The sequence below is a fragment of the Sarcophilus harrisii genome, chromosome 5 (assembly GCF_902635505.1).
Source record: "Sarcophilus harrisii chromosome 5, mSarHar1.11, whole genome shotgun sequence".
Lineage (NCBI taxonomy): Eukaryota > Metazoa > Chordata > Mammalia > Dasyuromorphia > Dasyuridae > Sarcophilus > Sarcophilus harrisii.
Window position 1 is genome coordinate 13,720,016 of NC_045430.1, and position 27,550 is coordinate 13,747,565.

Below are 27,550 nucleotides of genomic sequence, written 5' to 3' on the forward strand. Positions count from 1 at the left end.
GGGATCCACAGCCAGTTTTTCTGATTCACAGTAGATAGGCTGCAGAGCTTGGAGTCAGGAAGGTCTGGATTAAAATTCCATTTCAGGCATTTGCTAGGTAGGTGTTCCTTCCTTGGAACTGGACAATCAGCTCCATTTTGGTCCTAAATCGGGGATCTGGTGCTTTAAAGAGTCAAAGCATGTAAAAGGTCTGGGGCTCAGAGTTCAGTGTGTTGACACATGAATGTATGAGGGATTCAAGGAATTTATTGGACTTCAGGAGAGGAGAGCTGAGATCAGAGGCTCAGAGAAGGCCTTCCAGTCCAACTTCCTCATTTTACAGAGGAGGAAACTGAGGCTAGGGAATGACTTGGCCCAAAGAGTATACCAAGCTCTTATTTTACCCCTGAGAAAATTGAGGCCCAAGGGCTTCTTCAAAATCATCTAGAGAGTGAGGGTTAGAGGTCAAATTCAAATCCAATCCCTATGATTCCAGAACCAGGGAATATCTTCCCACTCTCCTCCCATCTGACCTGCAGACCTCTCTGAGCTTCCTTGGCTGGGACAAGGGGCTTCACTGGTTTAGATTCAGCAGCTTTCCAGCTGGTGGGCTTGCTCAATGGTTGTGGTCTGGTCCCTTCTCTCCCCTAATACACAGAAGTTCTCCTGCAGTTACTACTCTGAGAAATCCCTTCCCTGTTGCTAATCAGGGATTATGGAGGCTCCTAAATGCTTGTCACTTTTGTTGGAGGTATAGTCTGGGTACTTGATGGTCTGAGCAAACCCAGGGACTTCGTTTCACAATAATACAATAGTGTTTATGTTATTTTTTTTCATTTTGTGAAGGTTTTTTAAAATTTATTTTTAACATTCATTTTTTAAAATTGAGTTCCAAATTCTCTTACCTTATCCATTTAAAAGGGAAATAATGTGATAACAATTTGAATATTTTAAATATATTTTAAATGCATAATAATATTAGGAAAACCAAAAGTTAGTAATAACAAAGATTTTTTCCCCATCTAAAAATTACCCATGGACCCCAGGTGAAGAACCCCGCCCTAGAGATTCACCAAATGCCATCATAGTGAAAGGACATTTCCAGGATCACTCAGCCACCCTTCCCAACTCCAAACCGGGCCCTCTACTCCCCCAGACCAGAATAACAGACAATGTCAACTGTTATCATCATCAGCACTTTTATTGGTATTAGAGAGCCCCAAGAGTCAAGAATGGGGTCTGAAGCTGACTTGATTGGAGGATTCATTCGAAGGTCACTGATTTGAGCTTGAAGTCACCACTGACTTGCAAAAAGTTGATTGTTTCTAAGTTCAGCCGATTGGGGAAACTGATCTGAGAGCCATCAGGCATCTTCACAGTAAAGTGAGTCGTTTCAAAAAGCATGCAAACCTAAATGGGGAGAAGGCAGAAGAAATTGAACACAGAACCCTGAGTTCGGGTTCAAATTCCACTTCAAGATATTTACTACATGATACTCTGATTCTGGACAATTCATTTTTTTAAATTCTGTGCCTCAGTTTCCCCTTCTTTAAAATGAGAGTATCAGAATAGATTGCCCTGGAAGTTCCTTCCAGTTTTAAATCAAGGATCCTCATTTGGACCTTGAAACACCCTGGAGACTTCTGTAACCCTGTCGGGACCATAAGCCCTCACAACACTCTTCCTTTCCTCTCACCCTTCCCTCCCCAATTTAAGGGATGCTGGGTTTCTTGTCACTGACTTGTGAAGACCCATTGGCTCCTTTCTCTCCTCTAGCATTTCATCTTTTCCTCATCAGAGTTTGTTTTCAAGATTCTTCTAACACAAGGGGTTGATGACATCATCTCTTGGAGCCTTTCCAGGTGGAACATTCCCTGCTCTGATTCTGGGTCTTACCTCCGCCGTGGTTCCCGGCAGAAAGGGGAAGTTACTCTCCCTTTGTTCTGCGCCCCATGAGCCTTCCTGCCTGGAGTTGCAGACAACAGTGTTGGTATCATCACAGGCGTTGAAGCGTGGATTGAAGTGCAAGGCAAGGTTAAGTTCATCCTTGCCCAGGTTCAACCTAAAGCTGGGAATCAAGAACACATTGCCATCAGGAGCATCAGGACCAAGGGCCTTGGAAACCCCCATTCGGAGAATCCTTGAGCTAGAAGAACTCCAAAGGGACTTTCGGGCAACCTGAACCCAAAGGACCACAGCTGTTCTTCTGCAGGACCCCTTCCTGTCCAACAAGTCACCATTGCATACATTATACTAGCTCTAGAGATAGGAAGCTCACTGCCTATTTATTCCAACTACTAGGAAGTTTCGGTTAGAAAGATTTTCCTGATTCTGAGACATAGCCCCCGTCACCTGGAGCTGAGGTAAAAACAGTTTGTTGTTTCTAAACAAGGGTCAAGCGTATGCGCTGTGTAAGGGATGTCGTTTTCACCTCTGGTTGAATCAGGTATGAGCATTAACGTCTTGAAAATTGGCAGAGGCTACAAATCGGGATTTGAATTTATTGTTTTGTTCATTGATTGGATTTAAGAAAGTGATGGAGAAAAATGGTAAGAATGAACATTAAATGTAAAAGATTGTCTTGGGGAGGTGGTGGGGAGGAAGGTGAAAAAACTGGAACTCACAATCTTATAAAAATGAATGTCGAAAACGATCTTTGTATATTATTGGAAAAAATAAAATACTATTAAAATACCTAAGAATCTAAAAATAATGTAAACCTCTCTCACAAGCTTCTTACTAAACATTTACCAGCACATCCCTGGGGAAGTCTCAAAAGTCCCTCCTCAAACAGAGCAAGGCAGTCCTCTATTTAATGTTTGTCCGATTGTATTGTGCGTGTGTTGAGGGTAGTTAGAAGAGAAGCCTTCTCCGGATAGAACAGCTTTCCTTCTTTTTAGTGAAGCTTGAGCTCTGAGCCCCTCTTCTTCCAAGAAGCCTCCCTTGATTACTCAGCTCCCGGTAACCTTTCTCTCCTCCAAACTCCTACAGTATTCAATATAAGCTGCTGTCATAGCATCTCATCTGATGTCTGCTGAGGTTATGTGGCAGCAGAGTGGGCTGGGAGCCAGTGAAAATGAGTGGTTTAGAGGACAAATCGGCTATGCTACTGACTCATTCTCGTGTCACCTTGAATAAGTCACTTCTCCCTGAGGCTCAGTTTGCTTTCATTCCTCCCCCCCCCCCAAAAAAAAAGGTTGTATGAGATATCTTTCAAGGCCCCTCCAAGCTCAGATATTCTGTGATATATGATCACTCCAAGATCACTCATAAGGAAAAGATTTTGCAAACCTTAAAAAAAACCCTGCTAAATGAATTATTAATGATTATTCTTACAGATCTCTCTCAGTACCCCAATTAAATTGTCCATTTCTATAGGGTGAGCATCTTGCCTTATTTATCTCAAAATCCTTCACAATTCATAAAAGGAACAAGCAGGTCCCTGGGTAATATCACTCATGTCCCTGGATAATATTGCCCATGTCCCTAGGTTCGAGTCAGCTTTTCAGAAGCTCTTGCTAAGCAGTAGACTTCTCCCCTTCAAAAGAAGAAAGCTTATGGGGGGTTCTTAGCCAGAAGCAGGAACCCTCTTGATCCCTAGATGGTGCAACTCCAAATACCTTTCAAATCATCTTTGTAATTCACAGCATTATATTGCTTAACTTCTCAATGGCTGGGGAGAGGGACTGGAAAGAGGGAACCCGGGGGCCCTGCAAGGATTTGGCAGGAAGTGATTTATTCTAGAAGATGCTGCTTTCTATATTACCCCACCCTTTCCTACGGCAGCCCTCAAAGTCCCACCCAAGCACAAGTCCACTGCAGCTCCTAGACTGGCCAAACCACACCTCCTGCCTACCTAGCTCCTGCAGAGGGGGAGGAGGGTGATGGAACTAGACAGAGTTCAGGGACCCACGTTAGGACTTCATTACCTAGTCTCAGCCCTCCCATCTGCCACTTACCACTTGGCATCAGGCGGTATATCTCCCACTATTTTTACACAAGATCCAGGTTGGAGTTCCAAGTTACTGGCAACCATTCCCTGAAGAGACCAAGCACAGCAAGGTTAGGGCTGGCTGGGGCTGAGGGGACGAAGAGCTTCCAGTCAAGGTGGGACCACCCTTCAGGAAGGTTCTCGAAAACCATTGTCTCCCCAGGCTAGTTACTGCTGAAATGAGAGTCATCCCAGTTCTGAAACCTAGGGGAGGCCCTTTCATGTCTCTGGGCCTCAGTTTCTCCATCTGTTAAATGAAGAAGTAGCCTAGATGATTGATGCAGTCCATTCCTCATTTTATACATCAAGAACTGAGAATTAAAGAAGCAAGAAATGACCTTTTCCAATTCACTGGGAGCTTTGAGTAACAGAATCAGAACTGGAATCCATATTTTCCCAATTTTCCTATCCCAGTACCATCTTAGGTTGACATTAAATGTATCCTGACACTTGGGCAAGGGTGAAGAGGGAAGGGAGGACTGTCTTTTCCCCCACATCCAAACCCTCCCAAAATTTGTCCCACGGGGGATGGAGGTGGAGTAGTGTGGTGGGGAGATTGAGAGGAATAGAAAAATAGCTTCAGAATGAAGTGATATTGAGGAGAGGGGCTGGCGACCAGCTGCAGGGAAGGCCATATTTTGGTCTGGATGAGTCATCCCCATGGTTTCCAAAGAGTCCATCTGAAGGGGGAAATTCCTAGGGCAGGAAATAGACTCCACCGAAATGGGATGGCTACGTTAACCTTCCCTCGCCTTCCCCATATTCCCATTGTCCAGCCCTCAGTCTTCATTGTCATTCATTACTGCCCTCATCTCACTAAGCAGAGAAGGATATCCTCCCCAGCAAAGTTTTCAGGAAGTTTCCCCCATCCTCCAGAACCAAGTCTTGGTCCCAATCTACACCATGAATCAGTCCCATCAAGGAGAAGGTATTAAGTAAAGGAAGGGGAAATTCATCAAGAAAGAGGTGACCTTGGCAGAAAAAGGTAAAGGAACCCAGCTTCTCACCCCACCCCTTTAGAGAAGGGAAGCAGGGAAGGGATGTGTGGTCTCTTCCTGCTCCGAATGAATGGAGAAGCAATTTGGGGGCTCTCCTGCTCTGGTTTCCCAGATGAGAGGGAAGAAGTTTATCTGGGAACGCTAATTCGGTCTCATTTTTAAGAAAGTGGAAGGATTTGGGGAATCACTTGTCCCTTGCCCCACCCCTTTTGCCATCTGCTTTTCCAGAGGCTCTTCCTTAGCCCGGACCCTTTCGGAACCATCAGGCAGTTAGGGCCAACTCTGGAAGATGGTCATTCATTCCAGAAAGCCTGATTCTCTGGCAAAGGTTCGTCCCTGTCCCTTCGCCCCCTTCCACACCCCTTTCCCTTCAGTCTGCAGCCAAGAAAGGAGTTCCCCCCTCCCCACGCCCACACATGCAGATGTAGCTCCTCACAGCCAGGGGCCACTCTAACTCTAACCCACGCTGTCCCGCTCCCCCCATGCTCCCCTCTCTCCAGGATCTCTCTCGACTTGGCAGCTTGTCAAAGTTCTTGGGACCAGCAGCCAGGGAAAGCCGACAGCTGCAAGGGGGAGGGGAGGAAGGGGCAGCTCTCACAGCGGCTGGAGGGGTCAGGGTGGGAGGGCCCCAAACTGGCCAAAATCCCCTCCGAATATGACCTCCTCCAGCCTCCCCGCTTCTTTCCAAGCCCGGAGATCAGAGGACGCCCCGACTCCGGGACCCCTAACTATTCCCTGGGCAAGGCGCCCCTGACACACTCACATTGGCCATGACGGAAGATCAGAAACGCTGCGGCGTGACTCCGGGCTGCGATGGGATCCCCAGGGATAACGTCCGACTCCACGGATGAGAATGCAGGGCGTTGTCCGACCCTTTATACAGCAGGTCCTCAACTCCAGGGCTGGGCTGAGTTATCCTCCCTCCCCACCCAGCCCCGCCCCCTCGGACTTTCCCCCAATCCAGGGCCACAAAGCGGGAGGGGGCGTATCGCGGTTGTGGGACCAGAGGGCGGAGGGGCAGCCAATCAAAGTAATTCCATTTAGGACCACGCCCCCTCGACATCAAGCCACGCCCTTTCTAGCCTTTTCCCCCACATCCCAACCCAAAAAAACTGTCCTGTGGGGGCTGGGAGTGGAGTAGTGTGGTGGGGAGATTGAGAGAGGAATGGAAAAAATAGCTTCAGAAAGAACTGGAATCTGATATTGAGGAGAAGGGGCTGGAGGCCAGCTGGAGGGAAGGCCATTCTCTGGGCTGCATGAGAGTCATCCCCTTGGTTTCCAAAGAGAATTCTTAGCAGAGGATGAAATGGAATGGAGGGACTTAAGAAATCATCTAACCCCCAAGGGAAACTGAGGCCCCAGGGTCACTTGGGCAATGGGGAGCTGAGCTGGGACTTGCACCCGTCTCCGATGGCTCTCTGATACCAAGTGCTCTTTCCACTATATCACTCGGATAAATGACCATATTTATAAATAGGGAAACTCAGGCGCGGGGATGAGAGTACCTAATCCATTGGGGTCACGGATTCCCGAGTTTGTGGTGAATCACTGAAGAGTGAGGTGAGTAGGAAGAGGGAACAGAATGAGCTTGGTCTCCATTTGAGATGCGGGATCATGGAGTCTCTCCCACTGTCTTTGGACATCTCCCGTGGGGTCTGTGGGTATCTCCCTTACAAATCCCCAGGAGGTCCTCCAGGCCCCACCCTATCTGAGGATTGTCCTCCCTCCCCCACAACAAATGACTTCAGTCAGCAACCTCTGCTTTTAATTATAACCAGAGGAAGACTGGCAAGATGCCTGAGGCTGAGCCTGTGGTTTTCTGGCCGGCTGTCAGAAAGCTTTCTGCTCTGTCTGTATCACGAGGCTGGAGGGAGGCAGGCTGAGGCTCCTCAGAAATACCCGCCTTCCCAGCTCAAAGAAGGGCGTGGCAGGAACCCCAGTGGGGCCCTTGGGTGCTGCCAGAGAGTGGGACCCAGGCTGGGGACCTCAGTAGCCGGTGATAGTCTCCCTTTACACGAGTGAAAAAAGGGGGGGGGTCTTATTTTCCTAGTCTTCTCTCATTTCCTCCCTTGCCTCTGTGAGGGGGCCCTACAGCTTTGAGTCACTTCCATTCTCTGATCCTCAATTTCCTCAGCAGTAAATTGGGTCCTAGTAGAATTAGAAGCAAGGTATCTTCCTGGGTAGAGATCCACTCCGTCAAAGTCAAGATCTGGGTTCAAATGCAAATTCCCAAGTCTCCTCACTTCTTAGTGCTTGAGCTACCCTAACTCTAAATGCGTGCTCTCTAAAAAGGGGTTCTTTCAGCAGCTAGATGGTGCGGTAGATAGAGCCCCAGCCCTGAAGTCAGGAGGAACTGTGTTCAGATATGATCTCAGACACTTAACACTTCCTAGCTGTGTGACCCTGGGCGAATCACTTAACCCCCATTGCCTCAGAAAAAAGAAGAAAGAAAAGGGTTCTTTATTTGAGGTTTGCAGGCCAATGGATAGATTTCAAGTGATTTGTGAAATTTTAAAGGAAAAAATAAATTCCCTCTTTATTTTCACTGAGCTCTAACTGAAATGCATTGTTTCCTTCTCCTTTTTAAAATGGGGGGGGGGAGGGAGGAAGGGAGGGAGAGAGAGAAAGAGAGAGGAAAAGAGAGAGAGAGAGGGAAAGAGAGAGAGAGAAAGAGACAGACAAGAGAGAGAGACAGACAGACAGACAGAGAGACAGAGAGACAGAGACAGAGACAGAGAGAGAGAGAGAGACAGAGAGACAGAGAGACAGAGAGAGACAGAGACAGAGAGAGAGAGAAAGAGAGAGAGAGAGAGAGAGAGAGAGAGAGAGAGAGAGAGAGAGAGAGAGAGAGAGAGAGAGAGAGAGAGAGAGAGAGAGAGAGAGAGAGAGAGAGAGAGTTTTCTCTCAGACTTCCTGTGGGATCCAATGAAACAAACCAGTGTAAGGATCTTTGCTCTAGTTTCAGAAAAGGTGCCGGATTGTATTTGAAGGAGAAAGTTTGCTCACCTGGGAATTCCCTATACATACAGTGTCATCATAAATGGTGGTTTTGTTCTTATCCCCCAACAGAATCCTCAAATTTCCACTTGGAAGGGACCTCAACCATATATCTGAGTTAAATCTTCCTCTGAGACTTTCTCCCAAAGTGGATCATCTAGGCTTCCTTTGAAGACCTCCTACACGGGAACCTCACTTCCCATGGCACCAACTGTTTCCACTTTTGGACAGCTCCCATTATTGGATCTGAGTGGACAGGTCCTCTGCACCTTTCTCAGATTCCCCCTAGTTCAGCCTCTGGGGCTACATCCTCTCCTGTGGGATGGCCCCTCTGTATTTGCAAGCCCAACACCCCTGACTATTCCTTCTCCCACCATCTATCTTCCAATCAAGAGAAGCACTCCATAAACTCTGGAGAGGTTGGAGAAACAAAACCCATGATTACCAGGGAGAGGGAGCTTCCAGCAGTGAGTGGGAAAAAATAGACAAAGCTCCCCTCCTCCCAAGCCTCCCCCCAACCCCAAATGACTCACATTTTGAACATGATTCCAGCTCCTTCATCTCCCATAGTTCTGGCAAAGTTGAGTTCCCTTTTAGGGCCCCCTACTCCCCTGCCCCCAGGGATGCTGGAAGAAGATGAAAGAAGGAGGGAGCAGAGCTGGGCTCCAGCTGCAGACCCCTCAAGCTGTGGATGTGGCCTCCCTTCCCCCATCCAAAGACCACGTTGCCATAGGGGAGAATTAGGAGCAGAGTGGAAAGTTTCATTTTTTCCCCCTTACTCGGGACTCAGGAAATCCTAATTGTAGGGAAGAGAGGGTGAGGCCATATGTGGCACAGCTGGTGCCCAGCCCAGACTCTTTCCAGCTAGAGGGGCTGGGGATGAATTGCTAACTTTGAACACACACACATTTTCAAGAGCTAACTTTTCACTATAACATCATGTGTTAAACATGAATATTTTACATAATGGGAAACTGAGCTGTAGGAAAACTTCTCGCCCTCCTAGCTAGAATCTGATTGAGACAGTGTCTGTACTGGTCAATAACTCTGCTCCTAAAGTCCTTTGTTTGTTTGTTTCCCCCGCCTATAAGAGGCTAGAAAATTCTGTCCTACATAGGATCGTAGAATTTAGTTCTGGTTGGGACCATAAATTGGGGTCTGGAAAGGATCTTCCTGGTTGAGTGGGTCCATCTCCATCATCTCCTGGCAGGGCACTGCCAGCAGTCTGAGCCACAGATCACCTTCAAGTTCTTTGTAGATCTAAATCACAGTGGTTTCTAATTCATTCTGAATGGAGGAGAATATTCCTTCTCTTGACTCCAAGAGGCTTTTCATTCAAATAATTTAACCCATTCTCGACTTAACAACAACAAAGAATATATGTTGCCACATAAGCCCTTTGTTGGTTTTTTATTTGTGTCTCTCATACCTAGCACAACAGAGTAGAAGCTTAGGAGATTAATTGATTAAGTTCTGGGCCAGGTAGATCCTCAACCTTGACCTTAGTCCCATCTTCCAGTCTTCTCCAGATAGGCTTTTCACCAGTTAGAGGAGAATGTGGCTTTGGGAGTCCCAAGCCTTGGATTCTAACTCTTCCTGAATTATTATTTCCATTTTATAGAGAAAAATACTGAGGCGACATTCCTGTATCACACAACTAGTGGGGGCAAGTCTAAAATTTTAACCCAGTGTCTCCTACCTTCTCCTTCCTCATAGGTAGGACAGGGGAGCCATCTGGGAGGTCACCTATCCTCCTCTGGTTGATCCCCCTTCCCAGTATGAGGTCTTCGACTGGGCAACCACAGTAGGTCTGGAGGGTCACCTAGCCTCCTCTGGTTGAACCCCCTTCTCAATATGGAGTCTCTGACTAGTCCTAGTCATCCTTTCCATCCAACAAACGACTATAATCTACCTCCAGGACACCTTTCAGAAGTTCTGTTGTCCTACCTAGAGACCTACCTTCCTAGTCCTAATCATCCTTCGCCTCTAACATATGACCATAATTTCTCTCTGAAGAAGGCATGGGTCTACTACACACCTGTCAGATTGGCTAGAATGACAGGGAAAGATAACACGGAATGTTGGAGGGGATATGGGAAATCAGGGACATTGATGCATTGTTGGTGGAGTTGTGAACACATCCAGCCATTCTGGAGAGCAATTTGGAACTATGCCCCAAAAGTTATCAAACTGTGCATACCCTTTGATCCAGCAGTGTTACTACTGAGCTTATACCCCAAAGAGATACTAAAGAAGGGAAAGGGACCTGTATGTGCCAAAATGTCTGTGGCAGCCCTGTTTGTAGTGGCTAGAAGCTGGAAAATGAATGGATGCCTATCAATCGGAGAATGGTTGGGCAAATTGTGGTATATGAATGTTATGGAATATTATTGTTCTGTAAGAAATGACCAGCAGGATGAATACAGAGAGGACTGGAGAGACTTATATGAACTGATGCTGAGTGAAATGAGCAGAACCAGGAGATCATTATATACCTCAACAACGATACTGTATGAGGATATATTCTGATGGAAGTGGATTTCTTTGACAAAGAGAAAATCTAACTCGGTTTCAATTGATCCATGATGGACAGAAGCAGCTACACCCAGAGAAAGAACACTGGGAAATGAATGTAAACTGTTTACATTTTTGTTTTTCCTCCTGGGTTATTTATACCTTCTGAATCCAATTGTGCAGTTCTGCACACATATATTGTATCTAAGATATACTGTAACCTCTTTTACATGTATAGGACTGCTTACCATCTGGGGGAGGGGGTGGAGGGAGGGAGGGAGGGGAAAAATCGGAACAGAAGTGAGTGCAAGGGATAATGTAAAAATTATCCTGGCATGGGTTCTGGCAATAAAAAGTTATTTAAAAAAATAAATTAATTTTAAAAAAAGAAAAAAAAATAAACAATTGTATTGTAAGAATGATCTAATGTGAAATACTTAACTACTCTGTTCAAAACAGTGATCCAAGACTATTCCAAAAGACCCATGATGAAAAATACTATTCAAGCTCAGAGAGAGAACTAGTAAACTCTAATTGAAGACTGAAACTATATTTCTTAATTTTTAAATTTTAATTGTATTATTTTGTGTTTTGTTTTATAGCATAGCAAATGTAGTAGTATGTTTTGTACGATTCCACATGTATAATTGTTATTGCATTACTTTCCTTTTAGAGGAAGGGAAATGTGGGGAGTGGGAGGGAGAGAATTTGGAACTCAGAATTTAAAAAAAATTGTTAATTTTTTGAATGTAATTGGAAAATATATAATAAAATAAAAATAATTTTAAATGAAAAAAAAAGAAGGCATGGGTCTGTCTAGCTTACCCAGGATAACCTCTGGTGTCCCTCTCAGATCTAATCTACCTCCAGGACACTTTCAGAAGCTCTGGTGTCCCTGCCCAGAGACCCACCTTCACTTTGGGTTCTATCTCTCTCTGCTTCTCTCAAATCTCTCCCTCTCCTTGACTCCAATCTTTCTATTTTTCACCTCTCTTTCAGTCTCTAATTTTCCCCATCTCCCTGTGTCCCTGCTTTTGTCTCTTTAGAATACATTGTCCAGAGAACTCCCTTATTGCTCACTTTCCCTGTCCCTCATCTCTTTCCTTCCCCTGCTTTACATTTTTTTTTCATCTCTTTCTTTATATTTCATCTCTTCCTATTCATCTTTCTCATCTGGAGGACATTTCTCCACTCACTGGAAGAGTTTTCACTTGGTATTTAAGATTCTGGGATTCTCTTTCTCCCTACCTCTTCTATTATTCATCTCTTCCATTCTCTCATCTCTCCCTTCATCTTTCCTTTTCCATTATTCATTTCTTCCATTTTCTTTCATTTCTCCCTGGTTCTCCTTCGGTCACATCTTCTCTCACCTCTCCCTTCATCTTTCTCCCTTTCTATTCTTGTTTTTCATCTGGAGGACATTTGTTCATTGGGTAGAAAAGGCTGAACTAGATATTTACAATTCTGTGATTCTTCTTCTATCTCTTTTCTCTCCTCCATTATTTATCTTCTCATTCTCTCCTATCTCCTTTCATCTTTCCTTTTCCATTATTTATTCCTTTCACTCCCACTCATCTGACCCTTCATCTTTCATCACTCCCTTTCCTTTCTTGTCTCTCACCGACTTTCTGTTTCTCCTTTCCTTACCTGTTCCAGTCTCTCTCATCTCTTTCTGGCTCATTCTTCTACCCATTTTGTCGTCTCTCTCTTTGACTTTTTTTTATCCTCCCCCTATCACAGGAAGACCACATAGTATAGTGGAAAGAATGTTGTCTCTGGAGTCGGGAGACCTGAGTGAAAAACTTGACTCTGATGGTGTATTGATATAACTTTAGAAAATTTGCTCCTCGGTTTCCACATTTCTAAAACACAGGAGTGGTTTTTTTGAGTTCTAGAATTACAAACCTGCAATCTCTATTAATCATCCTGCTTTTTGCCTCTGCCTGTCTCATCTTTCCTGTGTTCTTCTCTCACTAAAAAGAGGGTTCTTCAGGAGTGGGGGTGGAGGGTGGTTGGGCCAGATGACCTTTGAAGAGTCTGAGCTTTTGTGCCTCTCTAGGGCCATCATGGGATTGAGGTTACGTGCACTCCAGAATTCCTCCACCCCCGTACTTGCTAGGTTTTGGCTGCCGCTCCTTGTGGGTTGAGCTCATATTCTTCCAAATGAAATTCCAGTTGCTCCCAGCCTCCACCAACCCCCTCTCTCCACCAACCCCCTCTCTCCAACACACACACCTAATATGTTACAGTTCCAGCTCCATCCTTGGGTACCAATACTACCCTGTTTGATGGTCAAAGATCTTCTCAAGGAAAGATGAAAGGAGATATGAGAGAATGATCTGAGTTCATCTATTCCTTCCCCACTTTTCCAGGGGCCTTCAAATGCCACTGGGTCTTCCCTTTTGGGGACAGAGAGGCAGAAGAGAATAATTATAATGAGATTTTTAGAACAAGAAACCTAAAAGAAGCTCCAAAAACATTGGTCTTGAGGTCCCAGAATTATAGGATCTTTCCATCTTTTTGAGGGAACTCAGGTTAGAAACTCAGACCATCTCATTCAATCTGTATTTGAGCAGGGGTCCCCTCTGTAACACCCCTTATAGAGAAAACAATCAGTCTCTCCTCAGATTGATACAGTGATATATAGTTTTTACATTTGGAATCCTTTGGTTTTTAGGAAGTCACTCCTCACTTCTCTGAAAATAGTTTAAAGTACAGTAGAAAACTTGGTGGGGATCTCAGTTCCAATCCTGGTTCTGGGCCAAGAGTCTGGGCTCCTGGAGGATTTAAGACTAGCAGATCTCTGGAACCATCCCTGGGCAGCAGTGGGCTAAGCCAATCAGGAGTCTGAGCTAAGAAAACACCAAGATGATGATTCCCAGTGGTGGGAGCCCAAAGCCAACAGGTTTCCTAAGAAATAGAGTAGGTCAGAGATTCCATGCTGATCAGACAGGGACCAGATCCATGAACAACACCTGCATTTTCAGCCTGCTTGAAATACGGTGACCCAGTTTTAAAACAAAGCAAAATAAAATAACAAATCCTGGCTCCCCGATTTAATTCTTCTGTAATCTTTGACAAATCGCTCAATTTTTCAACTGTAAAATAGTGAGATTGAGTTAAATAATTCTAGATCAAAGACTACGTTTGAAGCAATGGCTCTCCAATCCCACCCTCTGCCCCAAATGCTGTTCGTCCTGACCCTGAGAGCCAAGAACAAAGCAAACTTTCGGGTACTACAGAAACATGAGACTATTATTACTTTTTCTGTCCCAGGTCCAAGTACCAGATTAAAAAGCTCCTTCCATTCCATTCCTTGGAGGAACTAATCCAAAAACTTTCAGTTTCCCAGTCTACTTGGACAGCTGCTGGAGCACTAGATTTGGAAGAAGTCATTAGGTCAAATCCTGCCCTGATCACTTCAACCTTCTACTGGACTTTGGGTCTTACTCTTTATCTGTAAAATGAGGGGGTTGGACAGGGTCAGTGGTTCTCAAAATGTGGTCTAGAGAATCTTGGGAGTCTCTGAAACCCTAGGGTCACAAATTCAAAATTGTCTTTTATTTCTAATAAGGGAAATATAAATCACATTAACACAAAACCCTCAGACAGATCTGCAGTAAGTTTTAGCATAAAGATACTGAGAATAAAAGTTTGAGAACCACCGTACTAAGTGACTTGTATGGTTTCTTCTGGCTATAAATTTAACCCCATCTTCTCCAGGAAACTTCCTGGACCACTGGGATTCCTTCCACCTCAGGGTGGCAGTAACTACGAAGACCATGCATTTGGCCAATCTCTGGGAGGAGGACAAAAGGCCTTGTGCTCTGAGGATCTCTTCCTACAGGTCATTCCCCTAGCCATCTTTCACAAGACCAGCATCCTTCTGGCTCCTCTCCAATCCTTGCTCCTAAGCTCTTTCTCCAGGAAGTTCTCGTGGCGACTTCCATGTTTATTCAGTACCCATTAGATACAGTGTTGGGAGAGAGTCTGGGAGAGTTTGTGCCCTAGACACAAACACTAAGAATCCATACATAGGATCTCTATAGGACTTGGGATCTTGGGTGAGGGAGCAAGGATTCACTTTCCTTATGTCTAAGTAGACTAAGGGGCTCATGTGAGAGATTCTATTACAGATTGACTTTCCAACATTTAAGGGGAATGGAGTGACAGGTGTAGACCAGACACTGGACAGCCAAGAATAGGCAGGACAGCCCTGAGGAAGGCCTCTGTCCTCATGATTACTACACCCCAGAGACAGATACACAGGAATTCCAGGGCTAAATTTATTCGGTTTCAAGTTCCTGGGGGGAAGAGGGAAAAGGGGAGCTGGGTACATTTAGAGATGTCACGGTAACCCCTCCTGGTGCATCTGAAAATCTTCATAAATTGATAAATAAATAAATACCGGGGCAGGAGGGCAAGCACATCAACAATCTCAGGGAAAGGAATTTAGGGTCCCACCATGTCCGTCACAGCCTATGGGGAACAGGGTCCTCTTTTGACTTAAAATCAGGGCAGGAGCCACATGGCCCCTCAAGTTGGCACTCAAGGTACCCCCTCCCCTTGGTCCACTAGAACCTGAAATTTCAATGGATTCCAGCCCTGATTGGTCCTTTAGGAGACAGGTCTTAATGACCCATATTGGTTGATATGCCAGAACTTTAAACCAGACTGGCTGGCTCAGTTGGATCCAGGGCTCCAAGCTCAACCCATCAGAAAGCTGTGTGTGTGTGTGTGTGTGTGTGTGTGTGTGTGTGTGTGCACGTGCGCACACATGGGAGAGGGGAAGCCCCCAATTCAGGCAGAACAAAGGTTTGGGAATTACTGGCACAGTGTTTCAAGAAAGAACATGTTGGGATCACAGATTCAGAGCTGGAAGGGACCTCAGAGGCCAGTTAATCCAAAACCTCATTTTTACAAAGAAGGAAACTGAGGCACCCCTTGTTCCCAGAGTTGTGGGTCTAAAAGAGAGAAAGGGGGAGAAAGAGACATTAAGGCAGCATCAACCAAGTCGGAGCTGAGAGAAGGGAGCTGACAGGAGCTGGGATGCTGCCATTAGGAAAATTAAGAAAAAAGTTCCCAGTAAAGGGAAGCAGGAGATCATGGAGGGAGAGGACACCTAGGCCATCCTAAAGGGAGAAATCACTAGGTTCCTTGGGGGTCTGGGAGGCAGAAACTGATCCAAAGAGATGGAGAATGCGTGTGTGTGTCTCCTCTCAGGGCTGGGGGAAGGAAGCGTCCAAACTGATCAGGACCGGGGGACTGGGGAAGGAGTCCTCTCGTACCCATGGTGTCAGAGAACAGGGGACAGGACACAGGAATAAGGTGACAGCCGGGCCCCTTGGCGGCCCTGCCTCCAGTCAGGCTGCCTCAGTCCGCTAGTCCTGCTATCAAGTCTGCGATACTGTCCACGTAGTAGTGAGGCACCAGGTCAAGCTGGCCTGCAGCCAAATAGGCCTGGGCCTGATCCAGGCGGGACACGCCGGTGAGGGTGAGCACGGTGGTCAGGCCGCAACGGTGACCAAAAAGGATGTCCGTCTCCAGGCGGTCGCCCACCATCAGGGTGCGAGCCGGGTCCACACCAAAGTGCTCCGTGATGCACTCGAACATGTAGGTGCTGGGCTTGCCCACCACCACTGCCCGCCGCCCCGAAGCTGTCTCGACAGCCGCCGTCAGGCTCCCGGTCCCTGTGGCGGGGAGGGAAAAGAGGGGTTGCTGAGCCAGGAGGAGGGAAGCCTGAACCCCCCCCCACCCATAGCTCTGATTCCTTCTCATGACAATCTCAGATTTATCATCCTGGCCCGAGCCGCTCTTGAAGAAGCCCTGGATTCCAACCGCACTGCAGATACAGACTGGTCGTGCAAGCTGAAAGTTCTGGGTTCTAGGAGGTGTGAACCTGCATTGGCAGAGAGAGCTCTCCCATTGGGGAACTCCCAGGTCCAATCCCTGTGGCTAATACTCCTGAGAGGCAGTGTGGTGCAGCGGATAGCCATCTGGGGCTCCCGTCCTCCCTCTGGTCATGGCACAGGGATGCTAAGTCACTGACCCATCAGCACCCCGGTGACTCTTGGTAAAAGGAGGAAAGGTGCGTTTTTACAAAATTGTAATTAGCACTTTGTGCACACCCTATGTCCCCTAGACCATGATCTCCGGGAGTTTCTCTCCTAGTTGGACCCCTGAGCAACCTTCATGGCCTCTTGGCAGTTGCTGACCCACATTGGTAGAGGAAGGGGTTTTCTCATTCTGGAATTGCCCCCATCAAAATCCCACCGGCAGCTACTTTTGATTCTCTCCCAGTGCCAGGCTCTGCTCAGGCAAAGGGAGTCTGTGTTCTCCCAATCATAACTGAAAGCCATTTGACCCAAAAAACCAGGCTCAGAGAGGGAATGAGACTGCCCTCAGGCACATAGCCAATCCCCAGCCCTGACTCTCCTAGAATCTGGGTCTAACCTTTGGACATCCAGGCATCCAATGCTCTTGCCACCCAAGATCAGAGGCTCCGTCTCCTGCCTCTCTCCAGTATTGGACCTGGCCCAGATTAAGTGATCCCCAGTAGACTGACCACTCCCCTCCTGCTGTGGAGAGGCTTGATGTGGTGAGTCTAGCTAACAAGGGCCAGAGATCATTAATGGCCAAGTCCAGATCTGCTTCCCTTTGCCCTGCCCAGTTCCCAGAGAGGGGCCCAAGGGAGTGTTAAAACGAGGCTCTATTAGAAGAAAGGCTTTTTAGGATTTTCCATAGATGAGAGTGCTCCTTTCTCCCTAGCAGGGATATACCATCAGGTCAGACTTAATCGCAGCTGCTTTCCTCCTCATTTGTTATAAGGAACGGCTTTGGGCGGAGAGGGGTTTATATTTGGAAACTGTGATGCAGAAACAGCAAAAGACTTAAGAGAAGTGAAACTCCAATTCTGTAGGCAGGACTAATTTCAGCTAAAAGGTGTATAGTGCGGGGTAAGGACAGAGGGGTGGGAGTATCCAGGAAGGATGATAAAAGTACAGCACTTATCTGCGAGGCCTTAGGTTGTTACTTTCTGGGCCTCAGTTTCCCCCTCTGTAAAATGAGGGAGTTGGATTTGATGGGCCGAGGTCCCTTTCAGTTCTAGATTTAGGATGCTCTGTTCTGATCACCCTCGGGGTCCCCATAAGGCTTCTCTTACTTGCGTTAACATGTGGTCACATAAGGAAGAGCACTAGCAACTTCCTCAGTTACAGTCTTATGTATTTCTGTTACTAGGAGACCAGGGCAAAAAGTATACAATTAGGTTTCAGTCTGAGGCTCAGTTTCCTCAATTGTCAAATGGAAGAGAGTAACTCTGATCCTGGCTCCTCTTTGGTGAGACTGAGAAACTCCTATGTGTAAGAAAGGGGAGCCCAGCACCCAGAGGATGTTTAAACCAATGCTTGAAGTGTGAATCTGCTACCTCTTCCCCCTCTTTCACGGCAGGACCTAAAAAAGGGCCTAGATGTACAAAATGAGTAATTCATCAGTTGCTTTCCTCAAGCTGCGGAGGAGACAAACTCTACTCTGTAAATAATCGGCCCTGTCCGACATCTCTTTTCTATTATGATCTCCACGGGGGAGCATAAAGGCCCAGAGGGCAGCACATGGTCCGTAGCTTGGAACAGTTTCATGGCCAATTGGGTGCCTCATTCATTCATTCATTTTTTAAAAATGTATTTATTTCATTAAATATTTCCCAATTACTTGTAAAAAAAAAAAAAAAAGTCGCATCTTTTGTGAAATTCTGAACTCCTAATTCTCTCCCTCTCACTTTGACTCTTTAAGATGGATCATATTAACATGGATCAGAAAAGTCTGCAGCTTCCCTCGATTCACAGAACCATCACAAACCTTAGATCAAATCCAACCCCCTCATTCCGCAGATGAAAGGGGCAGAGTTAGGAGGAATGAAGAAGTCAGTGATCTAGAAATGGGAAAGAGCCTTAGGTCCAGGAAACAAAGAGCATGGATGGAGACCAAAAGCTCTGAAACCTAAAGCAGTGTGGTCCCACGAAACCCTTTAAGTTGGGAAATTGGGATCTTTCCTATAAGAGTTAATGCTTATTTTGTCTTTATTGGCAAGATCCATTGCTTCTTCTATTAGTCAAAGTCTCTAATGTTATAATAGTGAAAGTCAGCACCGCCTTCTCCTCTGGGGAATCCCAAGTCTTTCCAAAACTGTAGGACACAGGGCAAAGGAGAGCAAACATCAGCACCAGGTTCTAAACCATCCCCTTCATTCCTGCCTCTCTTGGTTGCAGTATTCTTTCATTCAATCATTCATAAAGTATTTATTAGCACTTGTGAATGGACTAGGTGGCAGAGAGATGGTGCAGGAAGACGAGTTCAAATCCAGCTACACACATTAGCAGCTGTGTGAGCCTGGGCAAGTCACTTTACTCTGCTTGCCTCAGTCCCTCATCTGTAAAATGGGCTGCAAGGAAATGGCAAACAAATCTAGTATCTTTGCTGGGAAGCCCCAAATGGGGTCACGAATAATCAGATGTGACTAAACAATAAAGATGGACCAGGCGCTGTTCTGGGTAGCGGGGGATACGGACAAAAAGTAGAGCTCTTGATCTCAAGAAACGGATGTTCTCCTGAAAGAAAACAACATGTGTGTGTGACATATCATGTGATATGATGTGAGGGGAAGCATCAGCAAGTTCAAGAAAGGCCTCCTAGAATGATACTCAAGCGGTACATGGGGAAGAACCTATTCAAAGCCATGGACATGGAAAATGAAATGAGACAAATTAAAAACAGCAATTAGGGAGAATGGAGAGGACTATCACTTCTGGACCTCAAACTGTATTAGGAAAGAGCAGGCACAAAACCAACTGGTATTGATAAATAAATAGAAAAATGGAGGAAAAAATGGAAGAATGGAAAAGACCAGATGAGGAAGATTTAGAACAATGGAATTTAATAAAGTGGGATTTGATAAAGTGAAAAACAGAAATTACTTAGGAAAGAACTCCTTAATGGATAAAAACTGCTAGGAAAACTAGAAAGAAGTATAGCAGAAATTAGGGTTAGACCAACACCTTACCCCACACTCCATGATATGTTGTAAATGGATAGAGGGCTGTATACAATAAAAGAATTGTCCAACAGATGTTGGATGTTACGTACAACAAATCTCTTTTACAAATGAGGAAAATATATGAAACTGCCATGAAACGAATATTAAACTATAAAAACTAAGGGCAACATCATATATTTTCATAATTAGAGATTAGTAGAAGATATATTCTTTTTTTTTTTTTCCTGAGGCAATTGGGGTCAAGTGATTTGCCCAGAGTCAGTCACACAGCTAGGAAGTGTTAAGGGTCTGAGGGCAGATTTGAACTCAGGTCCCCCTGACTTCAGGGATGGTGCTCTATCCACTGCACCACCTAGCTCCGCCAGAAGATATATTCTTAACCAAATGAGACCGACAATACAAAAGACAGAAAACTTTGATTACATGAAAGTGAAAAGTCACTGTACAGACAAAATGAAGGCATCTAGGACAAGAAAGGAAGTAGTGAAAGGGAAACGATCTTTGTGTTAAAATTTCCAGATAATAGCTTCATATCTAAGTCATCTAAGAGATATTAAAAAACCAAAAGCTATTCAATAAATTCTCAAAGGAATAGCTTTCAAAAGACTTGAAAACTATTAATAACCATAATAAAGAATATGTTAATAGTTTCTCACTAATAAAAAATGCAAATCAAAATATCTTAAGGCTTCTTCCACTCATCCAACAGACTGGCAATGATGACAACAAAAGACATTAAATGTTGGAGAGGCTGTGGGAAGAGAAGCACATTAATATAGAGCTGGTGAAGCTGTTCACTTTAAAAAACTTTTGGAATTAAGCAAATAAGGTGACTAAAAGGTCCATACTCTTTAACCCACAGATTAATCTACCAGGTTTACACCAATGCATTTCATTGGTAAGAAAATTTCTATGTACATCAAAATATTTATAACAGTACTTTTGTGTTTCCAGTTTCAAGAACTGGAAACAAAGTGGAAGATCATTAACTGGGGAATGGTAAACACATGGGTAAATAAATGTAATGGAGTATTATTGTGCTGTAGAATACAGTGAATAAGATGAATACAGAAAAGCCTGGGAAGATTTACATGACCTGATGCTGAATGATCAAATACTAATAATAACAATATAAATGGAACCAGCCACCACCACAAAATAATCCAAAGTGAATGTGTCACAATTATAAATAAATTATGACTCCAAAGAAGCAGAAGACACTTCTCTCAACTTCTTTGCAGAAGTGGGAGGTCCATGACTGTGAAACATTGCCTCCATTTTCAGAATTCTTAAATGTAATGAACTGTTTTTTGTTTTTTCATCTTATTTTGTCTCTTTAAAAAAAATATTCTATGGCAGGACTTCCTGGGAGAAAGAGAAATACTGAAAGAAATTTTGTTTTAAAAAATCTAAAATTTATTGGTGGATGCGTGCGTGTGTGTGTGTATAGTCTGGTTGTTGGCCTGAAAGCAAACTGCATTAAGGAAAGTTGAGCAGAAAAAGCTGGAGCCAGATGGTGAAGAATTTTCTTTAGGTATCAAGCAGGGGAGTTTAAATTTACTCCTAGAAATAATAGGAAATAATGGAGTTTATTAAGCAAGGGAAAGATCGATTTGGGAGTCATCAGCTTCGAGATAATGGTACCCATGAGCCCTTTCTGATTTTGTTTCCAGAAAAAGTCCTCCCATCCCCACTGAACTCCTCCATGGTAAGTCAACTCCCTTTCTTTAGAATTTCCCCATGACACCTTCCTGGATGCTCTGAATGGGAAGCAAGCCCCTCTCCTCAAAATTTTCAAATTTCGTATTATGTATGAATATGTAAAGTTGTTTCTAATCAAACATTTAATTGAGAAGTTTTTATCAAAAGGAAGCTATCATTTGCACTCTCTCTGTTGCTGTTTACTTGTATTTTTTTCTTCCCAGGTTATTTTTACCTTCTTTCTAAATCCGATTTTTTTGTGTGTGCAACAAGGTAACTGTATCAATATGTATACATATATTGTATTTAACATATACTTTAACATGTTTAACATGTATGGGACTGCCTGCCATCTAGTGGAGGGGGTGGAGGAAAGGAGGGAAAAAGTTGGGACAGAAGTTTTTGCAAGAGTCAATGTTAAAAAATTACCCATGCATATGTTTTGTCAATAAAAAGCTGTAATAATAATTTAAAAAAAAAAAAAAGGAAGCTATGGAACAATAGCCAAGAATTTGGCCCAGAAAGAGATGGGAAAAAATCCCCTTCTGTCTTTTCTTTCAAGAGGTAGAAGACTATGGGGATTGAGCTCTGAATATACTGTCAAATTCATGTGTGAGTTAGTACTACCTGTTATTCTTTGTTACAAAGATCAGTTTACTGGATGTAGAGTGAAGAATATAATCCTGAAATGAAGGTGATATAACGAGACACACATAAAAATAAAATTTCTTTTCCAGGATCTTTACAGACTGTGAAGACAGATCCTTTATCTCCTTTATCCAGCCCAATCCACTCAGGGTCATTTTCCTTCTAACCCTGACATCCCCCAGGTTCATTCAACACTCAACTCCCACGCAGCTCCCAAAGTAAGGATCTTTGGATCCTGCAGCTGCTCCAGAAAATACTATATACTGAGTTTCAGGCTGTTTCCCTTCAACCAAAATGTAAGCTTCCAGGGGGCAGGAACTGCTTTGTTTTTGTCTTGGGCCAGGACCCCAGATCACTGTCTAAATATTTGTTGAATGAAGCATCCACTGATTATTTCTTCCCACTCAGCCACTGACCCCCAGCAATTCCTTATTGCTCCAATTTCTCCCCACCTCTTGGACATTTCTCATCCTGTTTCTTGCTTAGCTTCATGTTTCTAAGATGATTCTGAGATATGGGTAGAGGCAGGGGAGCCAGAAGCTTCCTCCATTAAAGGACCAACAGTTGAATGGCCTGGGTGAATTGAATTTGTGTGGGTTTTTGTGGTTTTTTGCGGGGGGGGATCCCCGGTCTCTGCTATAAAACTAGATGCTTCCCAACTTGTTCTCTGTTGGCTCTCTCTTGCCCTCCCCCAACCATATGTGCAGGAATACTTTCCCATTCAGAGGGTTTCAGAGGGTTACGGAGGGAATCAGCTCAACTGGTGACCCCTGGCCCCCCTCCAGAGGCAGGCCACCCCACTCTGGGATGGCTTGACTTGTTGGGAATTTTTTCTTGCCCAAATCTGCCCGTTTCCACAGCTCTCCATGGCTCTGTTTGACCTCAGAGGGCAAGACCACAAGGGCCTACGAGTGTTTCAAATTCTTGAAGATAGACATCATGGGCTCTTTACCCTAAATCTCTTCTCCAGGCTAACCGTCCTTATTTCCCCTAACCCATCATTTCCAAGCCTTTTGTCACCCTGGCATTAAGCCTGTCTCTCCATTCAAAATGCACCAGGAAACTGAATTGGACAGCTCAGAAGTTACCTCATCCAACCCAGAGGCGGACAGAAACTGGGTGGAGGCAGGGGAGCCAGAAGCCTTCCTCCATTAAAGGACCAACAGTTGAATGGTCTGGGTGACCAAACCTCTGTAAAAGAAGGAGAGCTAGGGAGGAGGTAAATCTCCCGTCGGAGGCAATTAGATTGGAGTGGGAATTTCTTTTCCAATATAGATTGGCTTAGAAGTCCCTTGCAGATTCTGAGTTCTTATCTTCTGTCTTCTCAGAGCAGAGTCTGATAGAGACTTTCCTCTTTTCCTCATTCCCTCCTATGGCTAATATTCCAAGTTCCTATATTGGGTACTTCTTGGGAAGCCATCAAAATGGAAACTTCTCATCCTGGAAGCCACCAATGTCCCATTTCCACTCAAAATTCTCTCTGAATACCTCTCCTAGAACCTAGCTAGGATGATTCTAGAATCTAATAGATTCCTTAGAAGCTAATTCTTTTCCTGAGCTAGAATCAGAGATGCTAATGAGAGTCCAGGGAAACCTGAGCTCTAGCTTTGTTCTGACATTAACCATGTGACTTCTTAACCTCAGTTTCCCCAACTGTTAAAAAAAGGGGTAGGGGGTGGGGGGTAAAGATCATTCCTGATCATTTCAGAAAACTATGTGTTCATGCAAAAAACATCAGTGCCTGTCATGACACCATCTTATGCCAGGCACTATGATGGTAAATTAGTAACACAAAGCTACTATGTGTCTCTGGCCTAAAATGATCCTGTCAAAGCAGAGTATGGGGGCAGTTCCCTGGTATCAGAGGCAGAAGCTCTTACACGGTGACCCCGGGGCAAGTGGTTTACCTGCTCTGTACCCAACACCTCATCGGCAAAAATGGGACTGATAATTGCAATCCTCTAGAATCACAGGGTCATCCTGGAGAAGTGTTTTATAAACCTTAATATGGTAAAGAAACAGAGCTTTTGATCAAGGTCTAAGCCTTTCTGCTCATTTCTCTCAGGGGCTGGTAGTCATTCCCACCTCCCCGGCTTGGGGCCAACCTCACTTTAGGTTCTCTTAGCTCCCCGACTCGATGGGTCTTGCAAAGTTATACAGTGGATGCTGCCCTTCACCCCATCCTGGACCCGTGAAACCTAGGCAGTCATTCATCACTGAGAAGCTTGGGTTTTCTACTCCACACCCCTGACTTCATGCAAAGTTTCACCAGCCTTTGGCCACAGGTGCCTGCAGTGGGCCCAGCTCTGTTCTACCTCCCCGAAAGCCTTCAGAAATGATCAGAGGTAAGAGTTTTGCATCGCCCTCATCACATTGTCCTAATCCTCCCTGATCAAGGTTGCCCTCTATCCATGAGGTCCTGAAACAGAAACTGAACCTTGGCCCCATGATTGCAAGGTGCTACCCACACCCTCCTCCCCCTTCTAGCTGATATGCGCCTCCCTACAACTTTTTCTCCAGCAAATCTAGAGGATATGTCAAAATGGCCCCTGAGGCACAGTAGTCTATAAGCAAGTAACCCTGATACTAGATTCTCTCCTCCCCATCCTAGATTCCCTTCACCCTGGATTGGACGGTGCTCCAGCCAAGATTGTCTCCATCCCCTTATCCTCCCCAGAGATGCTGTGCTAGGGTTTCTGCCCCTCTCCTTCCCCCCCCATCCTGCTCCACCCCCAGGTCCAGCCTCTTCTCCCCTCTGCCAGAGAGTTTGCAATGGGAAGATAGACCATACTTGGGGGCTGACTCAGCAGATTCTGGAGTTCCACCTACTCCAGGCTGGACTCCGACCTTTGCTCTGTACTGCTCCCCCTGCTCCCCATCTGAAGTTCATTTTCCCCTCCCCCCAGGGATCATAAGCCAGAAAGATACCATCCCATCAGGGCTGATGGCCAACCCTGAGCACAAATGTTACGTTAGCACTCCCTTCCAGGGTCTCTGATTTCTTTCCATCCTAGATCCATCCTCCCTTCATTTTAGGAATTCTGTCCCTTTCTTTCCCCTCCAGAGTTTCCTCCTCCAAGGGTCCCGGGGTCTCTCCTTCCCCTTTTCCTCACAGGCTGAGAGCCCAGACCTTAGTCTGGCACCACTCCCCGCCCCCTGGCCTCCTCTAGATCCAATCTAGAGCCATCCTTTCCTTTCCTCTTGCCCTGGATCCTGCAGCTGGGGAGATCCCCCTCCCCCACTGTAAACAATCCCGGGGCTGAGCCCTGAACCTAGCCTCCCGGCCTCCTCTAGATCCAGTCTCTCTCCTCTGGCCCAGTGTCTTGCCGTTGGGGGGACAGCCCCCCGCCCCATAACTGTGCAGAATCCTGGCTACCTCCCTCCCGGGCTGAGCGGCGAACACGGCCCGGCGCCAGTCCCCAGCTCCGAGCTCTCTCTCGGACCTGGTGCGCCGCCCCTCCCCTCTCTGCTGGTGTTCCCGGGGCTGGGGTCGCGGGCTCGGTCCATCCCCCCGGCCGCGCCCCGCGCCCCTCTCCCCTCACCCGGGGTGGTGCGGCCGTCGCTGAGCGGGTGCCACGGGTCCACGTCGGTGGCCACCAGCAGGCAGTCGGGGTCGCGCAGGTGGGCGCAGGCCTCGCTCAGCTTGGCGAAGGAGAAGTGCTCGTCGTAGCCCACGAGGACGGCGCGCACGGGCCCCGGCTCCTCGCCGGCCAGGCGCAGCCCCGCGGCCCGCAGCTCGCCGCGCAGCCCGTCGCCCCCCAGGACGAAGACGGCGCCCGGCGGGCAGGGCCGCGGCAGGCGCTGGCTCAGCAGGCGCGCCGCGCACAGCGCCGAGCTGAAGAGCTGCTCGGCCGCCACGCCGCGGAAGCCGAGGCGCGCGAAGCGGGCCGCCAGCTCCGCCACCGAGCGCCGGCTGTTGTTGCTCACGAAGAGCGCCGCCTTGCCGCCGCGGCCCAGCCGCTCCAGCAGCTCCGGCGCGCCCGGCACGGCGCGCTCCCCGTTCCACAGCACCCCGTCGCAGTCGAACAGCACGCCCTGGGTGCGCGCCAGCAGCTCCCGGAGGGCGCCTCCGTCCAGCCGCTCGCAGGCCGCCATGCAGCCAGCCACCCGGCCCGGCCCGGCCCGGCCCGGCCCAGCCCAGCCAAGCCCAGGCCAGCCACGGGGCTTTCTCCCGCGGGAATGACGTCGTCGCCTCCGCCTCCCCGCCGCCCCGCCCAGCGCCCCGGAGCCAATGGGCACAAAGCATCGCTGCGGGGCGGGGTCCGGAGCGAGGATGGTGGCCAATGGGAGGAACGGCCAGGAAATTTACAACGGGCTCAAAATAGTGGGCCAATGGGGGAAGAGCTTCGCCTCCACCGCCCTCTCCCAGACGTCCTAGCCTCCACTTGAGTAGCTGCAGAGGCCTTAAGCGGCCTAAGGGGAAAGAAAAGAACCAATCGACCCAGGGGACTGAAAGAGCTAACCAATGGGCGAATAGTATTTCCCTAGAGGGCTCCAGAACGGCTACAATCTGGCCTCGATGAAGAAAGAGACCAATGGGCAGTGAGTGTCAGAAAGGGGCGGGGACACGGCTCGAAGTGACAGCCAAAGGGCGAACAAAGATGCGAGCTAGGAGAGGAAAGGTGGGTGGAGCCATAATCCTTACAATGGAAAAACGGGCCAACCGGCTGAAAGATGCACTTTCCCGAAGCCTACATCCTGAGGGGAGGCGGGACCGAAGCCAAAACTGATGGTAAAACGGACCAATGGACAGACCCGAGACCAGACTCTTCGGGAACGACAGCGTTCTTTAGCTTAGTTGTGGTCGCCCCTGGACGCTCCCTCTGGAAGCGAGCGCCGCGGTTTGGGAGAACTCAGGGCCACGGCGTGAGCCGAAATCCAAGGATGGCGGCGATGGGGGGGAAAAAAAAATAAATTGGGGGCGAGGCCAATTTGGATATTTACCAAAAACTCGGACCAATCCGTGACTAGCGAAGGAGAAATCAGAATTGAGGAAGGGGAGGCTCGAGATGGCAGGACTGGGACGGAGAGGTTGGAGGTGATGGCCCGGGTTTGGAACTTTAAGAGGTGAGGAGGAGGACGAACGATGGAGCCGACTAACCCCGGCGACTCGTGGGCTAGTCCTTAAGGCTGGACCTGAGTTGGGATTGACGTTAAACTTCCCCTATCAAAGGCCGGATTGGAAGGAGAAACTGTCCAATAAGAACCAGAAAGCCATCATACCCGAGAGCCGCGGATGCGGCGGCCAATGAGGAGCGAGCAGGAGGTAGTTGCTAGGCGAGGCTCTGATTTTCCCGGGAAAATGCCTTTGGGTGGGCAGCGCTGAGTGGCCGCCTCGGGAGGGGTTGGGGAAAGGAGGAGGCGCGTTCCTTCCTGCCCACGTGGCTCCTGGGACCGCCACGGGACCGGGCTCTCCTGGAAGAGGGACCCTAGAAAGTTTGTCGGATTCAGAGCCCATCATCAGTGGGAATCCGGAACTTCCCCGGCGGGGAGATGAAGGGGAAGGGAATGATGCGGCGTCTACAATGTGGCAGGCGCTGCCCGAAACCGTGAATGAAAAAGTAGTAAGTCAGGTAACATGCACATATATGCATATCACCCCCATCCTATATATTTAATGTATATACACATTACATAATATATATTATGTATACAGAGATTGTATTTGGA

At 46.9% G+C, this 27,550-nt stretch overlaps 2 protein-coding genes across 2 annotated transcripts; both read right to left on the reverse strand.

The window, feature by feature from the left end:
• Window positions 1-1,159: 1,159 nt before the first annotated feature.
• LOC100923802 (galectin-1) lies at window positions 1,160-5,859 on the reverse strand. Its single transcript, XM_003772612.3, has 4 exons — window positions 5,732-5,859; window positions 3,939-4,018; window positions 1,876-2,047; window positions 1,160-1,389 (listed from the first exon to the last, which is right to left on the reverse strand). Exons 1-4 carry the CDS (start codon window positions 5,738-5,740, stop codon window positions 1,243-1,245), a joined length of 408 nt encoding a protein of 135 aa, XP_003772660.1. The 5' UTR covers window positions 5,741-5,859; the 3' UTR covers window positions 1,160-1,242.
• An 8,159-nt stretch (window positions 5,860-14,018) lies between these two features.
• Window positions 14,019-26,049, reverse strand: PDXP (pyridoxal phosphatase). The gene is made up of 2 exons (XM_031940881.1): window positions 25,423-26,049; window positions 14,019-16,169 (listed from the first exon to the last, which is right to left on the reverse strand). The coding sequence occupies exons 1-2, from the start codon at window positions 25,973-25,975 to the stop codon at window positions 15,853-15,855; spliced, it is 870 nt and encodes a 289-aa protein (XP_031796741.1). The 5' UTR covers window positions 25,976-26,049; the 3' UTR covers window positions 14,019-15,852.
• Window positions 26,050-27,550: the final 1,501 nt, after the last annotated feature.

What these genes read in the sequence shown, in the direction of transcription:
- LOC100923802 (XM_003772612.3), bottom strand. An exon ending in ATACCGCCTGATGCCAAGTG is followed by an intron (nt 2,048 to 3,938) that starts GTAAGTGGCAGA and finishes CTTGATTCCCAG; the next exon opens with CTTTAGGTTGAACCTGGGCA. An exon ending in TGCCGGGAACCACGGCGGAG is followed by an intron (nt 1,390 to 1,875) that starts GTAAGACCCAGA and finishes CTCCCCATTTAG; the next exon opens with GTTTGCATGCTTTTTGAAAC.
- PDXP (XM_031940881.1), bottom strand. Translation starts at nt 25,975, where the DNA reads ATGGCGGCCTGCGAGCGGCTGGACGGAGGCGCCCTCCGGGAGCTGCTG. An exon ending in CGACGGCCGCACCACCCCGG is followed by an intron (nt 16,170 to 25,422) that starts GTGAGGGGAGAG and finishes TCCCCGCCACAG; the next exon opens with GGACCGGGAGCCTGACGGCG.